General features: G+C 41.5%; 1 protein-coding gene across 1 annotated transcript in view; it reads right to left on the reverse strand.

Annotated features, from left to right (window-relative positions):
- DNAH11 (dynein axonemal heavy chain 11) overlaps positions 1 to 18,434 on the reverse strand; it is a 339,985-nt gene that overhangs the window by 83,023 nt on the left and 238,528 nt on the right. Inside the window, 4 exon segments of the mRNA XM_064575180.1 lie at positions 1,714 to 1,836; positions 2,980 to 3,215; positions 11,201 to 11,367; positions 16,439 to 16,577. Of these exon segments, the coding sequence (XP_064431250.1) occupies positions 1,714 to 1,836; positions 2,980 to 3,215; positions 11,201 to 11,367; positions 16,439 to 16,577 (665 nt within the window).

The raw sequence follows: 18,434 nt of genomic DNA on the forward strand, positions 1-18,434 counted from the left end.
TATACATATGTATAATTATAATTATTTTATTTATATTCATTATATATTATTTATATTATATATTTAAACATATATAATATAAAATTATGTATTTATTTTATATTTATATTTATATTATGTATTACTTATATATTTAAATACATAAAATATAAATATACATAAAATCATTTATAATATTATTTATAATTATATTTATATTTTATTGTATATTTTATTTATATTTATTATATATTATATATTTAAATACATATATACAAAATATAAATAAAAATAAAATATTGTTTATAATATTTTTAAATGATATAAATATATATAGAGAGAAAAAGAGCGAGAGTGAGAGAGAGAGAGAATCACCAAATTTCTTACACCTAAATTGTGTTAGTAAAGGTCCAAGTTAAAGCTAGAGAATGTGTATTTCACTGACAAAAAATTTTAGGTCTTTCTAATAGAGTCAAAACCTTAATAACAAAGATTTCACTTCAGTGACATTCACGATTTTACACTATATTTTTAACGCATCAGACGCAGCTACAATTATATTTATGTCAGAGTTGCAGTTTGTCAAGTAGCTTATTAAATTTTTCTAAATGCATGGCTGGGTAAATTTTGGCTTATTAAACAATTATAAGTTGTCAGTCACTGTAAATGGATTTCCTTGTATAATAAATATTATACTAAGCTGTTAGGGACTCTTTAAAAACCAGAAGTTAGGTATCCTTATGTAGACCTATTTCCATTTAAAATTGACAGGAATGAACTGGTGGTGAGAAAAGAGACCATTAGCTCTGAGGCAGAGACGGGGTGTCAAAGAAGGGTGCTGGAGAAATTTTGAAATCCTATCTCCTTGAAGGAAAAAAACCGCACAAGAAGAGAAGGAAACCCAGTGAATTAAGTCTAGCAAGTGTTGATTTCGCGAGTGAAGAGGCACAGAGAGCGAGTGGCATGCCACAACCCTGTGAGCCCGCAGAGGCTTGGTCAGAGACACACCTGCTGCATGCGACCTTTCACACATTTATAGAACGTGCCAGGAGGACTCCCTGGAAATGGCTTCCTTGCCTCTGGGAGAATGCCCTGGAGAGTCTGGTGCCCAGGGGAATGGCAGCTATCTGGAACATCACACAGAGCTCACAGGGCCTGTTCTTTCTTGGTGGCACCGCTGCTGGTATGGGAATGATTTTAGGGGTCCACTAAAGAATTTTTTAAAAATACATTATCTACATATTGTAAGTGTATTAGAAAAAAGAGAACTAGCACAGTAAACCCCTCATTTTGTGGATGCCATTACTCTGGATGAAGTTGAGTTAAACCAAAAACATTAGTGGACTTAGAAGTGTTCTAAAGAAAAATATAGAGTAAATAAGGATACAAAAGATACACAGTATAAGTAAACACACTAAAGGTGTTTTGCGAAGTCTTACACTTCTTTGGTGTGAACTGATAAAGGAGCAACTACTCGCACATTTGTGACAATGCATTTTTTGGTTTATAAATCAGGGACTGGATAACATGAGTCTAAATCTACCAAAGAAATAGTCTGTAAGTCTGGATCATGTTGAGGTTGCTTCTCTCTTGGAATGGAGGTGCCACGGAATGGAAACTCAGAAACCTCATCAAGAAGATTCCAGTGGACTGCGCTGATTCTGAGGCTAACAGGAGCTGCTGATCACATTCACATGCAGCACAAAATATAGGTGAAAATTCAAGAATACTTACTTTCCTTTTTTAATTGTGTTTCTGCCAAGCAGCGGATCAAGGACTGGATCTATTGTTTCCTCCAGATTTTCAACTAAGATGACATCTCCAAAGGCCAACGCAGTTTCAATGGCATTCAAAAACCTTAAAATTCAATCAGAATTGAGATAAATAAGCACAGCAAAAATATTCAAAATTATTTATATTAAATTATATTTGATTTAATGTATTTTTTTTGACAAGACAAACTTAGAGAAAACTGTTTCATAAAGTATTCAACTAGATTACATAGAAATTCATGATTAGATTTTGAGATGAATTACACAGTGATATTTTCCAAGTGAAATTCAAGAGTATGAATAAGTCCATGTGTCAATTAGTTCTTTTGACAATAACCATGGTTGAGACAAATGTAACTTACCCAAACATCATAAATTTAAATTCATTTAACAAGTCCTTTTTTTGATTAAAAAAAATCAAAATATATTAAATGTCTTGTGGTTTTGTCAAACATTCATTTTTTTAAACCTTTAAGTTCAGTCATGACAAGTGGCATATTATCGCTATATTTCATTCTCCCTCTCCAAAAATAGGCTCTCCCCCTCAAAAATAATTTTCCCCAAGAATTCAGATAAGCAAGGAGTACATTTATCTGTGCAGTGGCAGAAATTATTTCATTTTATATGTGAAAAGATAATGAAAGGATCAAATCAAATACCAGTAAATCTAAAATTATTCAATATTAACCGAAGACCAGCTATGTCCAAGACTTTATTTATCAGGCAGTATTGTCATGAGGACCCAATGACACAAAGTCTCAGAAGAGATAGAGTTCTCAAAGGCGATATATAAAACTCAACTAAGGAATTATCTTCAGGCATTCAGTGTTGGGGCTTGAGCCATGCTAAAATCCTACAATAGGCCAGGTATATATTCAGGAATAGGATTCTAATCCGCTGACCATTCTTGGGTTGCCATATGCCAAATGCCCTAACAGTCCCTCCTACTGCATTTTTGGCCTTAGGAAACCCACCTATTTCTCCACTCGGGGGCAGTGTTTGTTCTCATCTTCAACCTCATTTCATCTTCAGGTAAGTGGATGCCACCTAACAGAAATGCCCTTTCAACAAATATTTTATGTGAAACCTGAGCAAGCAGATAGACAAGGAGAGCCAGAGTGTCACGTTTAACAGAGAGGGGACCGTTTAGCAATCGCCAGGACCTCGTAAAAATCAGACCCAGTTCACAGCAGCTCAAGAGAAAGTCAGTCCTTCCGATTTCACATACCCTCTCTGGCCCAAATGGGTGACTTTCAGGTCTGTTCCGTACTTATTCCTGATCCACTTAATTCCCTGCTGTTGGGGATCTATCATCAGGGGCCAGCGCTCACAATGTGTCAGGATAGTGGCATTTTCGGCGGACATTCTGTCACTGGGCAGCCCCTCGTTATTCCAGGTGGCAATGGTAGCGTCATCCGTCAGCACGGCAATCAAGTCCAGGCCTTCGGTTATTGGGATGGAAACCTTGAAAATCAGAGTTGAATGCAGTCAACGGTCAGTGTGGCAGAGCAAAAGACTCCGCATGACAGACAAGAAAACGAGAGACCAAAGCCAAGACAACACATGCCAATTCTCTCTGCACTCTCAGAAGCCAAAATGAAACTCTCATTGTGAGATACAATTTGACAGTTTGGGGTTATTTACCTCTCTGAATTCTGTCAAATGCCATATTCAACAACTGGTTATTATTTTTTTTTTAGATTTTATTTGAGAGAGAGAGAAAGACATAGTGAGAGAGAGCACAAGTGAGGAGGAGAGGGAGAAGCAGGCTCCCTGCAGAGCAAGGAGCCCGATGCGGGGCTCGATCCCAGGACCCTGGGATCATGACCTGAGTCAAAGGCAGATGCTTAACGACTGAGCCACCCAGGCGCCCACATCTGGTTTATTATTGAGTCTGACTTCAAATGCAAGAGACATGGCCCCATGCAGACATTGATGGCTGCTCCCCCCAATGGGGGGTGCGGGGGACTTAGACACCAGGAAGGACCACAGGACAACAGAAAGGTACTTGCTCCAGGGGTTCATCACCCCACATGAGCAATGCTCAAACGCAATATCTTGCTCAGGCAATTCATCCTGTTGCACAGGCCAACACTATGAAGAGAGGACTTCTCTTCTGTGGATAGGTTAACGGAATGTATTCAGCCAGCGGCAACTCCACCAGCTCGCTGGCTGTGCCCAGGACCTCAGATTGCAGCCTCGTGTGCCCGAGCATGAACGGGAGTGGGGGTGGGGTGGGGAGGGAGGGGCAGAAAGCAGAGGGAGAGGGAGAGAAGCAAACCCCCTGCTCAGGGCTGAGCCCTATGCGGGGGGACTTGATCTCACAACCCTGAGATCGTGACGTGAGCTGAAATCAGAAGTCAGATGTTCAGAACTGACTGAGACACCCAGGTGCCCCCAAAACCCATTTTAAAGAGTAAGGAGCATTCTTTACAAAAGTGGACTTTACAAAAAATACATGAGATTATAGAAAGGAATTTATTCATTTGGTCATCCATCACCCAATATTTATGGAGCACCGCCCATGTAATAAACACTGTCTGGTGGCTGGGTGGGGGCTAACATGGAAACACGCCTCCATAAGAGAGTAAGAGCCCTACTTAGCGTGGGCCAGGGGGCTGTTGCAGCAGCTGGAGTCAAGACTGAGAGGTTGGCCAGGGATCTTCAGCAAAGAAAATGCTGGAAGAATTCTTACAATATAGAGGCTGCGATGCAATTTGATATCAATAAATCTAGGGAAAGTAGCATAATAGCCCCACTGTCTCTGACCACAATGTTATCTTAGAAATAAACTCTATCACCTACTGATATGAGCAGAGAGCCTTGGTATTGACACACGGTTTTCTTAAAGACACAAGAAAATTGGTATCTTTTAGAATAGGCATCCTCCTATTAGCAAGGGACCTGTGGCTTTAATTTCTTACCTTCTACTTAATGCAAACAACTTGGAACAACCGGAGGTTTGAAATAACTTTAATTTCTGATGCAAAAAGGAGTAAGAGACAGTATACATGTAGATCTTGTGTCCAAATTTGACAGTTTGAATTGTTTGAGCCCCTACCGGGCACACCTCTGACCCCCTTTGTCTCCTTCCCTCCCACCTGAGTTCAAAGAGCCTTGCTTCTCCTATCTGACGGTCATTCTACTACCTCGATTCTGGAGCCCATGCCCTCCCCATTTCTGGTGGCTCATCCCTCTTCACCCTTTTATCCTCCACAATTCCTTTTCCTTTTCCTCTCCTCCTGAAGCAAAGAAACATGCTCCTGTTTTATTCACACTGAAAAACCAACACTGCACGTAGCTCCGTGTCTAACTAGGCACTCTGCTTACCTCCTTCCCGTCGCAGGCAAATTCCTCCAAGAATAATCTGCCTTTTCCTTCTACTTCCTCACCTCCCACTTACTGTGTAACTCTGTGCAATCTGGCTTCTGGCTTGTCACACTTTCGTGGTCACAGAAGACCTTCACATTTCCCTATGTGAGGACATTCTCGGTTCTTAGCTCTTCTCTCCGAGTCTCTGGGGCTCTGACCATTCTCATGTTTATACTCTGGTTTCCCATGGCATCACGTTTGCCAGAGGTGGTCTCCAATCTTCGCTCCTGCTTCATCTTTTTCTACTTCCCAGCGCTGAGTCATTTCCCTTTACTCTGAAGTTCCTCTGATGTGATCTCGTCCAAGGTCAGTTCTAACAACTCCCTACACATCAGTGACTCCCAAATCTGACTCTCCACCCAATAACACTCTTATCCAGCTCCCTACTGGTCACGGACACTTGAATGCTTCCGAGACACTGTGCAGTCATCTTCCTGTTATCTTCATCTTTTCTCCCAAACCAATTTTCATCTCCGGAAATGGCACCTACACCTACTTACTATCTCCCCATCACTCCCATGTGCAAGCCAAAGCTTTGTTTTTAGCAGTCCTTCCTCCTGGCCTCCTCTGGTATCACTCCCCAGCTGGCCGGGTCCGCTGCCATCACTTTGTTCAGCTGTCTTCCGAACTGCCATCATAACATGTGGCCTCGGTAACAATGGTCTCTTCCCCTTCAAGTCACTGTTCCTTCTGTGCCCAGTGTCAGCTTTCGAATGTGTAATTCTGACCACAGACCTACCTAAAATCCTTCAATGACTCCCGATGCTTACGATAAAATTCAAACTCTGTTTCTCAGTTTATAATATGGGGGCTATAATGTGGCTCCTTACTAATTCTGTCATGTTCATCTGTATTTTCCAGTCTATAATGATATACCAGGGTATTTACAGTTTTTAAAGCTTACTTAACATTCTAATACTTAAAGCACTTGGAACTCTTTTTGTTTGCTATGAAGCTATGAAGGATAGGGCTAACTGTTGTTTTGCCCAAAAGGTTGGTTTGCAGTTCAATCACCATTCGTTGAAAAATCCATTACTTCCCCCACTGATGTACAATGTATATGTAAGCATATATTCCTTTATTTTAGAATACATATTGATAGTCTGGTAGTTCTTCAAAGGATTAAACAGAGAGTTACCATGCAGCCTAAAAAAAAACCCTCACTCCTGTGTATATACCAAAGATAAATCAAAGATGTCCATGCAGAAACCTCTATACAAATAATTCTAATGTTCACAGCAGTGTTTTTCATAATAACCAAAAAGGAGAAGCAACCCAAATGCCCATCAACTGATGAATGTGTAAATAAAATGTGGCACATTCATGTAATAGAATATCATTGAGGCTTAACAAGTAATGAAATCCTGATACAGGTTACGCGTCATGGATGAGCCTGGAAAACATGCCAAGTAAAAGAAGTCAGGCATCAAACGCCGCACATTGTGCGAGTTCATTCGTAGGAAGTGTTCACAACAGGCAAATCTCTAGAGACATAAATTAGACAGTGATTGTCTAAGCCTGGAGAGGATGGGGTGATTGGAGTTAACAGACATGGGGTGATGAAAATGTTCTAGAATGGACTGTGATGATGGTTGTATGACTCTCTGAATACACTAAACACTACTGAAGTGGATACTTTAAGTGGGTGAATTGCATGGTATGTAATTTACATCTCAATGAAAAGATATACTGAGCATCTACAATGTTCCAGGTGCCATTCCAGGACAGAGTAGTTAACAAAACATACAAAATCCTTGCTCCATGGATCTTACACCGTAGCTGAGGGAGAGGAAAGCTATTAACCACAGCAAATGAATAAATGAAATAACATATTAGAAAGTGATAAACATTATGGTGGAAAAAATGGAGTGGGATGAAGTGTGCTGAAGGATGGAAGTTATAATCCTATCTAGAGATACGAAGATGTTATTTGAACAAAGACCTGATGGATGGGAATGAGGTACTTTTATGTCCTGAGAGAAGACTTTAAGACAGAGATAACAACTTGTGCAAAGGGTCTGCGGTCAGAACGTATCTGGTATATTCAAGAAAGGTGGCCCATGTGGCTGCAGCAGAGCAGTGAGGAAAGACTAATAGGAAGTAAGATAAAAAGAGTAAGGGGCAAAATCACAGAGGGTTTTATAAGACTTTGTAGGATTTCTAGCTTTTGCTTGGAGTGCAGTGGGAAGTCATCAGAGGGATTTTCAAAGAAAATTCACTTTACCTGACTTGAACTTTTAAAGCATCACACTGGCTGACCCGTTGAGATCAGATTTTGGAGAGAAGCAACAAATGCAGCAACAGGGAAACCAGTTAGGAGATTTCTGCAGTTATTCAAGAGAGGGATGATAGCTTGGCCCAGGATGGGAACAGTGAAGGTGGTGAAAACTGGTCAGATTCTGAATAGATTTTGGAGGTGTAGCCTACAGAATTTCCTAGATGGACTGGATATGAGTGCCAGAGGGAAGAGTCACATCAAGGTGACTCCAAGGTTTTTGGCCCAACAGAAGGATCGAGCTGCCATTCAACAAGTTGGGAATACCCGGGTAGAAGGAGTTTTGGGGGGAAGGTCAGGATTTCGGTTTGGAGGTGCTGTATGTGAGACATCTTTCAGACATAGGAGTGAAGATGCCAGGTCTGGGCCACTGATATACTTCCGCAAATTACTGATGTGCAGGTGACATTTAAAGCCACGAACCTGATGAAAAGCAGCTCAAAGATTAAAGGCATTTCACCATTAAGGTTGAGGAGAAGAGGAAAAATGTAACGAAGTCCAAGAAGGATTGGTCAGTGAGGCGGGAGGAAGATGGGGAAAGGGGAGGTCTTAGAATCAAGTAAAGAAGGTACTGATGGAAAGATGGAGTGATTGATTGCATCAGATGCAGCCAAGAGTCAAGTATGATAAGAATGGAAAACAAACCGATAGACTTAGCAACATGGAAGCAAAATCACCCCAGAGGAGTCTTGGTGGAGTGGTGGGGACAAAAGCCTGTCCAGAGTGACTCAGAAAAGGGAGGGAGGACGTGGAGACAGGGGCTACAGATGACTCTTCTGAAGTGTTCGCTGTAGATGAGCAGAGAAATGGAAGAGTAGCTGGAAGGGCAGGGAAGGTTCAAGAGAAATTTTTTGGGTGTATCTGGTTTAATGGGAGAAATAACTACGTATGTGAATGCTGGTGGCAATGATCTAGTAATGAATTAGTAGGGAGGGAAAAATTGGTGAGAGGGGAGAACTGCTCTGGAATTATCCTTGAGGAAGGGAAAGGGGATGGAAACTAGTATAAACCCAGAGGATCACCCTCAGATACAAACATCAGCTGTTCCTCTTACAGCATCAGGAGGGAAGACATGGTATGAGCATACGTTTGTGGGAGTTTATACACAATTACATATTAAACAGATCAAATCTCTCTCGACATCCTCAATGGCTTCTGAACTCGATTCTAGTTTTCCCTTTCCCCTGCAGAACCACCTTGTTGTAATTATTGTAGTTTTAGAACACATTTTACTATCTTGAAGGACAAGTGCTTTCTTACTGTTCTATTCCAAAATTATCTTGGTGTTCTCAAAAACATATTCTTCCAACAAACTTCAGAATCACTCGGTCAAGTAAAAATATAACTTCTCCCTGGAGTTTTGACTTGAACTGAGTTAAATTTATTTCCTAAATTGGGGAGAATCGATCCTTTAGAATATGAAGTCTTCATTTCTAGGAAGTAGTAAGGATGGCTGACTAACTAACTTTATAAAAACGTTCCTTCCAAGGTCACCTTACCTATGGCAACAGGTCATTAACAAATGACATGCTTGGTTTGCAGGTTTTAAAAATCACAACAACCATAGTCACTTGCTGACTGCTTAACTTACAAACCATCTGAATCCCCAGGACACCTGAGCCAAACTGACAAGCCAGAGACACTTAGGGCACTTACAGGCAAATGGAGCTCTAGAAAACACCCTAATACAATGGGGAGAAATAACAACAGTGGCTTCTTGAGAGGACAGGACAAAGAAACACTTCTAGGGGAAAATTAATTGAAAAATTAACACTATTAAGCAATTTTAGCTCCTCCTGGCCCCTGGCCCAGGTTTCACACAGATGTGATCATCTTCCCACTTCGCTGTGACTGGATCTAAAGTAGGCAAGGTTAACTAGACTCAGAAACTGGAACCCTCTTTCCATAAGGACAGACAGTTGTTAGGTTTTATGGGGCACATTCTACCCGGTGTCTTAGAGACAGAGAAGACTCTTCCAAAGGAACGTCATTCATATAACTTGGAACCCTCTTCTTCCTTTAGCATAGCTATGCCTGGACAGAAGTGGAAGAGTAAGCTGCTCCCGTCAGGGCCTGCTTCTCAGTTTGCACAGGGCCTGTGTGCTCAAGAGGGCGGGAGAGAGCACAGGGATGATGGGAAACAGGCGTGAGGCTCCCTGAGGACAGTTGCGGGGCCACAGGCATGCCAGGCCCACGGTTAAAATGACTATGTGTTCAGCATACTGCATCAGAAAGCCGCTATTTTGCTTTGGGGATAAGTTTAGCATGTTGAGATGTTTTGGATAAGTCAATCAATTCTATTGTTTTGTTTGTACGACTTCTTCGAAACAATATTTTATTTAATGTTTGGGCTTTCAAGTAAGTGGGAAAATACACATGGGTTGACAGGAAACTTCCTAGAAACACACACACTAAATAATGCTCTATCAGCGATTCAAGACCCATTTTAAAATTAAATTTGAGAAGGCACGTTTTAAACTTAAACACTGTAAAATGACTGGTAGCTTAAGTTCCCACTGTCAGAACTATGACATGCCCCAAAGTGAAGAGGAACTGAAGCAATGAGAAGACAAGGTGAAGTTCAATAGTTTGGACAGATCAAGAAGAAGGTGAACTTCCCTATAATTTTGGAAAGAATGAGAGAGCTTTGTGGATGATGGAGAATGCAGAGGGGACCATGCAAGAGGACAACTGTCAATCTAAAGTAGTCACGGGGTGACCCAGGCAAAGACACCCATACAGAGGATCGAAGTCTGGCGAAGGTGAAACTGAGAAAAAGGGCCCGAGCAGAGTCAGGCAGCTGATACCCTGAAGCTCACGACACAGTCAGAGTTGGACGGAGCAACAGAATGCTTTATCTTCTTACGTAAAAGCTACGTTAGGGCAGAAATACTTAAAGAGAAGCCTTGCACTTTTGGGGAGTAAGAGAGATAACCTCTTTTAAAAATCCTCAACAGTACAAATGTTTGATACCAAAGGTATGTTAAAGCATTACAAAAGGATGGTTCTTTTAAAATTATCAATTGTGGAATGCCTTTAATAGTGAACTTTCCCTCCATCATTTCATCTGCATGAGCGCCGGACATGTATTTATGTCATGAAAACAACTATTGTGAAAATCGAGGCATTATTACCAACGCAGAACGTTACTATACCGAGAGATGTAACGATATCTTAAGGGCTTTGTCAACTGAGCTGACACAGTGTCACAGAGCAAACAGAGGTGTGGAAATCAGGAGGTCAGACTTCCTCTTCTATGGGACCTTAGTCACTTAGACTTCCGTGACTCAGTTTTCTCTTTTGTACAAGGACCATCATGAACTAGATGATTTTACATCTTCCAAATCTGTGATTTCACTTCGCTTGTGGGTTTGGATTTTTAGATTTAGGAGGAGTTATTTTTGCACTTGCATACAAAATGCTCACTTTTTATCTGAAAGTAGGTGTGAAAAAAAAAGTCTTTAACAAATAACCCATCATGTCAGGAAGAAAACAAAACTTCATGTTATACCATAACAATAACCCCAATTTGATTTCAGTTATCAGTTTTGTTAAAAGCAGTTTGCAACTGTATCACTAGAGTGTATAAGAAATAATTTATTATTTTTCATCTCTCTGGTGAAACCATCATTTAAACAAGAAACACTGCGACACACAAGAAATGTCTTTGTCATATGAGAATTTCCAGTCAGTCAGAGAGTCATGATAGAGGTACCAAAGAGCCTGGCATACAGACTGTTTTTTCTACTGAAACGCCAAGATGATGTTTCCAAATGCTGCCAAGGTAAGGAAGTGAGCTTACCTTGTGCTGGAGAAAGGGAACCCACTTGCAGTCTACCAGTTCCTGGCGATATGGTCTTGTAAAGGATCCAACATAAGACACAAAGGCTGCTGTAAGGAGAACATCTCCACAGAGGGTCTTCTCTTGAGCTTCAAACGATTTAATAGACTGACCCCAGCGAATCTTCTCTGACTGAAAGGCAAGATTACTCAGATGTAATTGCAGGGTGAACACCAACTAAAGAAATGCTTAATAAATATGACCACCTTACAGCTCCATCTTAGTCTACATCCTTCTGCAAAGCCTTTAGAAGGAACAGAACTGGACTGCATGACTATCATCATCTTTCTTACGTTTGAAACCCATCATTAGGAAGTGCAGTTTACTGCAATATGGCATTAGATCTTTCACATCTCCTTGTTGGATGCCCTAACTCTTTCTTCAAAAGCTGACAGTCACTTTCCCATCCCTCTGAGAGTGGAGGACCAAGAGCTTCGGCCAAGCCTGAGTGACATTAGGATTTCTAATGGCAGCTTGGCGGCTCTGCCTTCCTTCCACTTTGCAGCAATGATACTACACCGCCCTAGACAAATGTTGTTTTAAACATACTGGCTCTCAGCTGATTACAGACAAAGGAAAAATGACCAACACCACTCACATCAATTAATTAAAATGCAAAGCTTTAAGAGCTACCTATCCTGGATGCTATTAAAAATTAACACTAAACTCAGGTTATTTCTTTAATATAATCACTCTATCAGTGGAAGAACCTATAGCCTATGTAAAAAAAAGAAAGAAAGAAAGAAAGAAATCAGGAGGGTTTCACTAGTCTTGAAGACAATACACTCAAAGAATGCTGTTGAAGTCCTTCTATCTAGTTGGATGGCCATTTAAAATCTGATTTCCGGGGCACCTGGGTGGCTCAGTCGTTAAGCGTCTGCCTTCGGCTCAGGTCATGTTCCCAGGGTCCTGAGATCGAGCCCCACATCGGGCTCCTGGCTCAGCGGGGGAGTCTGCTTCTCCCTCTCCCTCTGCCTCTCCCCCTGCTCATGCTCTCTCTCTGTGTATCTGTGTCTCAAATGAATAAATAAAATCTTTAAAAAAAAAATAAAATCTGATTTCCAGGTTGAGTATGTGGAGGCCTTAATATTGGATTTAAATAAAACTGCAATAAATGTCTATGGATTGACTGAAGGACAGCTCACTAACCCACCGTTTTGATGCATGCTAAAATTAGTATCACATTCTAAGAACAAGCAAATTAATAGGTACTGAAAAAAATCAGCAATCTGATAGTCAAAGCAAAGAACCCCCCTGTGGAATTTAGCTCTACTTGTGAAAGAAGAGAGACAGAGCATAGAAAGCAAAAATGATGTTATGTCATATGAGACTGGAATGCCAGTTCCCTGCAAGCCACCATAATAACCATAATAACCACCAACACGGAGGTTGTGAAATTAGCAAGTGAGAATGGTTATCAAAGCTATTTTAAGATTGTCTCTTTGCTTTGCTTGATAAAGATCACCCCAAGTAGCCATACAAACACTAAGGAACTTCACAACTCTTTAGCCCTCGTTAGAGAATTCATTACCCTCCCTCCTCAGCTACCAACCATATATCCATTAATTTTGAAGAGAAATTTCTCATTTGCCTTTCCTCCATCTTTGTTGTCTTTGGATAGTGAATGATAAACAATAAAGTGCACCCACCTCATTCTCCAAAACAGCTTTGAAATTTGAAGATTTACTAAACACAGCCTTATTGGCTATTGAAATCGTCAATAATTTCACTATACCACCCACACAACATAAATCATTACTGACATTGGCTAACAAGGGTTTAAGAGTTGGAACATGTCCTGTAATAAATTTCTAGACAGTTAAAAATCACTATAATTTTATTCTAATGCATTATAGATTGCCTGTAATGTCATCCTGGCTGGGGTGACCCATTTCTAATTTTGAACAGCTGTTCAGCTCAGGAGTTAGTTAATGATTAAATATAAATTGCCTGATCTATTAGTCTGAATGGTTGAGACTGTAGCTTCCAGGTCAATGCTATATAGACAAAATCATCAGTCTTGATGCTATTCAGAAGTTAACTGTCTCCTGTTCTAGTCAGAAAGAATTTATTCTCAAAGGAAAAGGTCTGACGTTTTCAATTACTCCTTAAAAACGTGTGTATGTGTATACAAATATATATGTAATTTGTTTTTTGGCTAGTTAACATGCTTTCACCTTCTTTCCTCGTCTAAATCATCATGAGTAAGCCAAGCCTTTGGAAGACATTGCCGTGTGTCAGAGACACATGGTAAGCCTGCTCTTTACACTTCCTGGAAGTTTTGGACATCCCAAACCTACTACAAGGAAACAGTCAATTAAGCAGCACTTTTTTATTTTCGTAGGTACCTCAGAAGTGGTTAACACTTCAAACTACTTAAATCACATCCCCTTCGATGGGAACTCTTATAAACTCCACTAATGGCCACGGAATATCTCAAGTGAGCTAAGAAGAAAGAGTCAGTCTTCAGAGGGCTACAGAATTTTTTTGGTTTTGAACCCAGGAGGCTCCCCAAACTCAACCACTCACTCATTCAACAAATATCTATGGGTGCCTATGATGGGCCAAGGATTATCCTCTCTACTTGGGGACCAAGCGGTGCAGACAACAGATGTAGCTCCTGTTCCTGAGGAGCTTATATTCTTGTTAGGGGAGAAGACCTCCCCCAGAGTATACACATTCACGTACATACATACGTAAGTGTGTCATGTGGTGGTAGATGCTGTGAAGAAAACAAAGCCGACTAAGGGCAAAGAGAGCTATGGCATGGGGGGGGGGGAGGTGTACGGGCAGAGTGAAACCACGTGATAAGGAGAACTTTCAGCAGCCGCCTGAAGAAAGTGAGGGAGCTAGTGATGTCATGATTTGGAAAAGTGTAAGCCATGTGAAGGAAAAAGGCAGAGGCCACAGGTATAAGAGTGACTGACAGTATGAGGAAGAGCGTGGAGGCCAGCGAAGGTGGAGCTGGAGGGAAGGTGACAGACGTGGGGACAGAGAGGCATCTGGGAGCCAGATCATGCAGGCCAGCGAAAGCCTTTGGACTGTACCTTGATTTAGACAATTAATTATTGGAGACTTCTGGGAGAGGGAAGACATGAATGAACTTAATTTTTTAAATTACTCAGGTATAACAAGGGGGGCAATACTCCAGAGCTGAGGAGTGGGTAGCCTGAACCAGTGTGGGGGAGAAGGCTGGGATGAGGAATGGACTTCAAAGGCAGAGCCAAAACAATATGATGATGGACCGGGTATGGGTCATGAGAAAGAGCACAAACACTCACGAGTGAGTCCACAGCTTTTGGCTGTAAACACTGGAAAAACAGACTTGTACTTACTGAGATGGAATGCAACGAGTGGATTTTGCAGGACAGACCCCGAGTTTACGTACAATGAACCATGAGTGTCAGAGAGGGATTGAGTTCAAATTTGTAGTAAATTTTAACTAGATTTTTTTTTTTTTGAAGTCGACTTTCAAGGTTAGGCTGTCGCCCAGTCCAAACCGTCCTGACACACATCCTCCCCTCCTTTGTTGCTAAGAGAAACCAGATTTTCAAGAGGGGTGATGTGTGCAGCCCCACGAGATGAACTGTGATTGGCTAAGCCAAGGATGATAACCCCATCTGCCATCTTCCTGGCCTTCTTTGAAGCTAGATGGGGTCAATCGAGTTCTGGCTAAAGAAGGGTTAAGTGGCTGTCTGCTAGACAGGTTTCCAGGAAGACTTCAGATTTTCATGTAAAAGGAGAAGCAGCCAGCCGCTGCAGATTATTTTCTCTCCCCTGGAATCTGGAGGTGTAGCAGCCGTCTGGGAGCAGGCTGCAGAATGCATGAGGGTGAAGGACCACGGGCTAAGTATGGAGAAGCAGAAGGGTACAAAGAGATTTGGTGTCTGACCACCAATTCCCCAAATCAACAATGATAACTGCAAAAAAAAAAAACAAAAAACCCAGATAGACGGTTATGTGAAAAATAAATTCCCATTTGTTCAAGCCACTGTAAATCAACTTTCCTATCACCTTCGGTTAAATGCATTTCGAATAGTTCAATTATATACTTCTGGTAGCACTTAAATAAAAATAACAGCTTTACTGAGACTTAATTCACATATTGTGATATTCACCTTGTAAAGTACATCACTGAGTGGTTTTTAGCATATTCACAGACTTGTATGATCCTTCCCACTAATTTGAGCATGTTTCTATCACACAATGGACAAATTCTATACCTATTAGCAGCTACTCCAGACTCTGCCCCCTTGTCCAGACCCCGGCAACTGCTAATCTGCTGTCTCTGTAGCCTTGCCCATTCTGGACATTTCGTATACATGGAATCATGCAACATGTGGCATTTTGTGTCTTTTTTCACCGATTTCCATTTATTTTATATTTTCAAGGTTCCTCCATGTTGTAATATGTACCAAGACTTCAATCCTTTTTATGGTCAAATAATAATCTATTGTATGACTATATTATACATTGGAGAGCAAATAAAACCTGGGACTTCCTTAGGACAAAGGCTGCATGTTCTTCTAACGCTTGTGTTCAAACAGGAGGAATTTATTAAGAATTATTTTGACAGCATTTATTTAATAGGGGCGCCTGGGTGGCTCAGTCGGTTGAGTGTCTCTTGATTTTGGCTCAGGTCATGATCTCAGAGTTGTGAGATCGAGCCCCGTGTCCTGCACGTGCTGGGCACAGAGCCTGCTGGTCTCTCTCCTTCTCCCTCTGCCCTCCCCCCACCCCGCACCCTCTAAAATAATAAAAATCTTTAAAGAAATCTTTATTTAATAGAATAACCATTAACATTAGTATGTCAGTCACTTGTCAAAAGATGTCACAGGAAGAACAAACCAGCCAACCAAGCAGGCTTAGCTTTAAAAAATGTTCTGATGGTACAACTCAGTGGCAAATGTGTATTAAAAGGATCAGACAACAGTTCAACCCCACAGTTATCCAACACCTGTCCTCAGTTTCTAACATAGCCTAGAAAGCCCCTGAATTCATGGATCTATACTAAAAAATGCAAAGAATTCATCACTTCTTCCTTTCAGCCAGTTGCAACTACAGTGTGAGGGCTGATAATTTCCTTTCACTATTGATTCCCCATCTATTTAGTTATTATCGACAGGAAATAAAGATAAAATCCAAAAAAAAAAAGGTGATCTGAATCTTTTAGTTAGAATTTTGGAAGAAAAGGTCAACTTGCCTCAAGTTCCTTGACAAGCCTATTGGCTAGTTCAATAGTTTTGTTGGTTTGGTTCACCTCTTCTTGACATTGGACTTTCTTGGCTATTGCTTTTTCAAATGAAGCTGTGAGTCTGCTCAGATGTCGATCCAGATCCTAGGTAAGAGTGAAAATTAGCTTGTGAGCCATTGTTAGGTAAAATGGAAATAGTATAATCATCTTAAAGCATCTACTACCTTCAGGTCAATCAAACTGACCTCCCTGCCTCCTTCACCTTTGCCCCTGGTAAGCATACATATTTCACCTGCCTTCTGCCTTCAGAGTGTACACAGCCACTGGGGGGGGGGGGGCAGTGGACGAGCCCTCCAGACTCTCACACACCCTGGGTACACTGTCCCCTCTCCCTTGTACCCAAGCCTCATCCTCTGGTATCATCTTTATTCATAATAATGGTCATCTTTTGGTTCTCCACCTCCTGACTCTTTTCTTATTTCTCAATGACCCGTAACTCAGGCAATGAAGAGTGGTATTGATGACTGAGCCCCTCCAGACCTCAGCAACCTGACCCAGCCTGGGCCAGATTGTATCTTCTGGAAACGGGCCACTGAAACGCAGAGGTATGTCACTGCTTTTAGCATCAAAAGACCGGGAAAGAGGTGTACATTTTGGAGGGCTTCATACGGAGAGGGACCATGTTCAGGGGCACAGGAAAGCAGGGGAAAACCACGCTGGAGAAAGAGAAAGAAAGGGCAGCAAGAGGAGAAGTCACAAGGCTCTGGAGAGACACTAACAGACATTCACGGCAGCTTCCTGTTTCCTGGATCTCTTTCCTCCTGAGACCAAGTCACACTTCTTTCCCTCAGAGCTCTGTCACTCATCCTCATCTCCTTTTTGGCTTAAGGTTTTCTAATTAGATTTCTGTTACTGATAGCCAAAAAAACAAAAACAAAAAACCCCCAAAAACCCACCAAAAAACAAACAAAAACACTTAACTAAGATAACAGTACTAGGGAGACTCCTTACTACAGCATCTTGCTATCTGCCAAATTCTAACAATCCTAAATAAGATTTATAACACTGCTTTTGTGAGTGCCAAGTTCTAAGAGACTTTAATAAGCAAACCTGTAGAACATACACTATTCATCATTTAGAGATTGCTTACATTTGCCAATGACCCAATTATCATATCATGGTCATTAAAGCGGCGCCTCTAAAAGAAAAAGATGTACGGGTCCTACTTAAGATTAAGATGCAAAATAAGATCAAATATATGAGAATGGGAGAAGATCATCACACATCACCAGTTCGAAATCAGATTAAAATAAATAATATTTCAGTGTCTGTTTTAGGTCATTCAAAGTACTCGTGGTTCCATAAAATAGAGGAGCATATGTGAACTGTGGCATCCAACAGCCGCGTTCACATTGAGACTCCGCTACCAGCGAAGGGGCATCAAGGCGGACTGCTTGCTTGCCCTCTCTGTGCCTCAGCTTCATCATCTGCAAAATGGAAATAATGTTACCCAATTCGTAGGGCTGACCTAAATACACACAGAACTAAGGCAAAAAATGGTTTATATTCATTCCCTGCATAAAGTTGGGAAGGGGAGCTGGATGTTGGGAGACCATAGTCTCTTGCACTGGTTTCTGGGTCTCTTGTGAAGAAGCACGGGGAGCTTTTGTTCTGGATGCTCTTTCCTAAGATATCTGCATAGCAAATCAGGAAGACAGAGGCAGTGTTCCTCTCTGAGCAGAAGACAGAATTGTCTCCTGGGAAGAAGAATAACGGTAGGTTTCTTTCCAGGGGAAAGGCTGAGCAAGTTTAGTTGCTGTGCTCTCTATACTGAGGGCTCGTGCGCCTGGCATGTCTCAGCTGCGACACTAACAGGGGGAGGACAGCATCAGCTCATCCCCAGTGCATCAGTCCCACGGGGACTGGGGGCCCAGAGAAGCGATGCACGACATCCGTGCTGTTGGCTGCGCTGTGCGTCACGGGGTCCCCCGGCCTCTCACC

The sequence above is a fragment of the Mirounga angustirostris genome, unplaced genomic scaffold (genome assembly GCF_029215605.1).
Source record: "Mirounga angustirostris isolate CCGP_5_RB_7025 unplaced genomic scaffold, mMirAng1.0.hap1 SCAF_12, whole genome shotgun sequence".
Taxonomy (NCBI): domain Eukaryota; kingdom Metazoa; phylum Chordata; class Mammalia; order Carnivora; family Phocidae; genus Mirounga; species Mirounga angustirostris.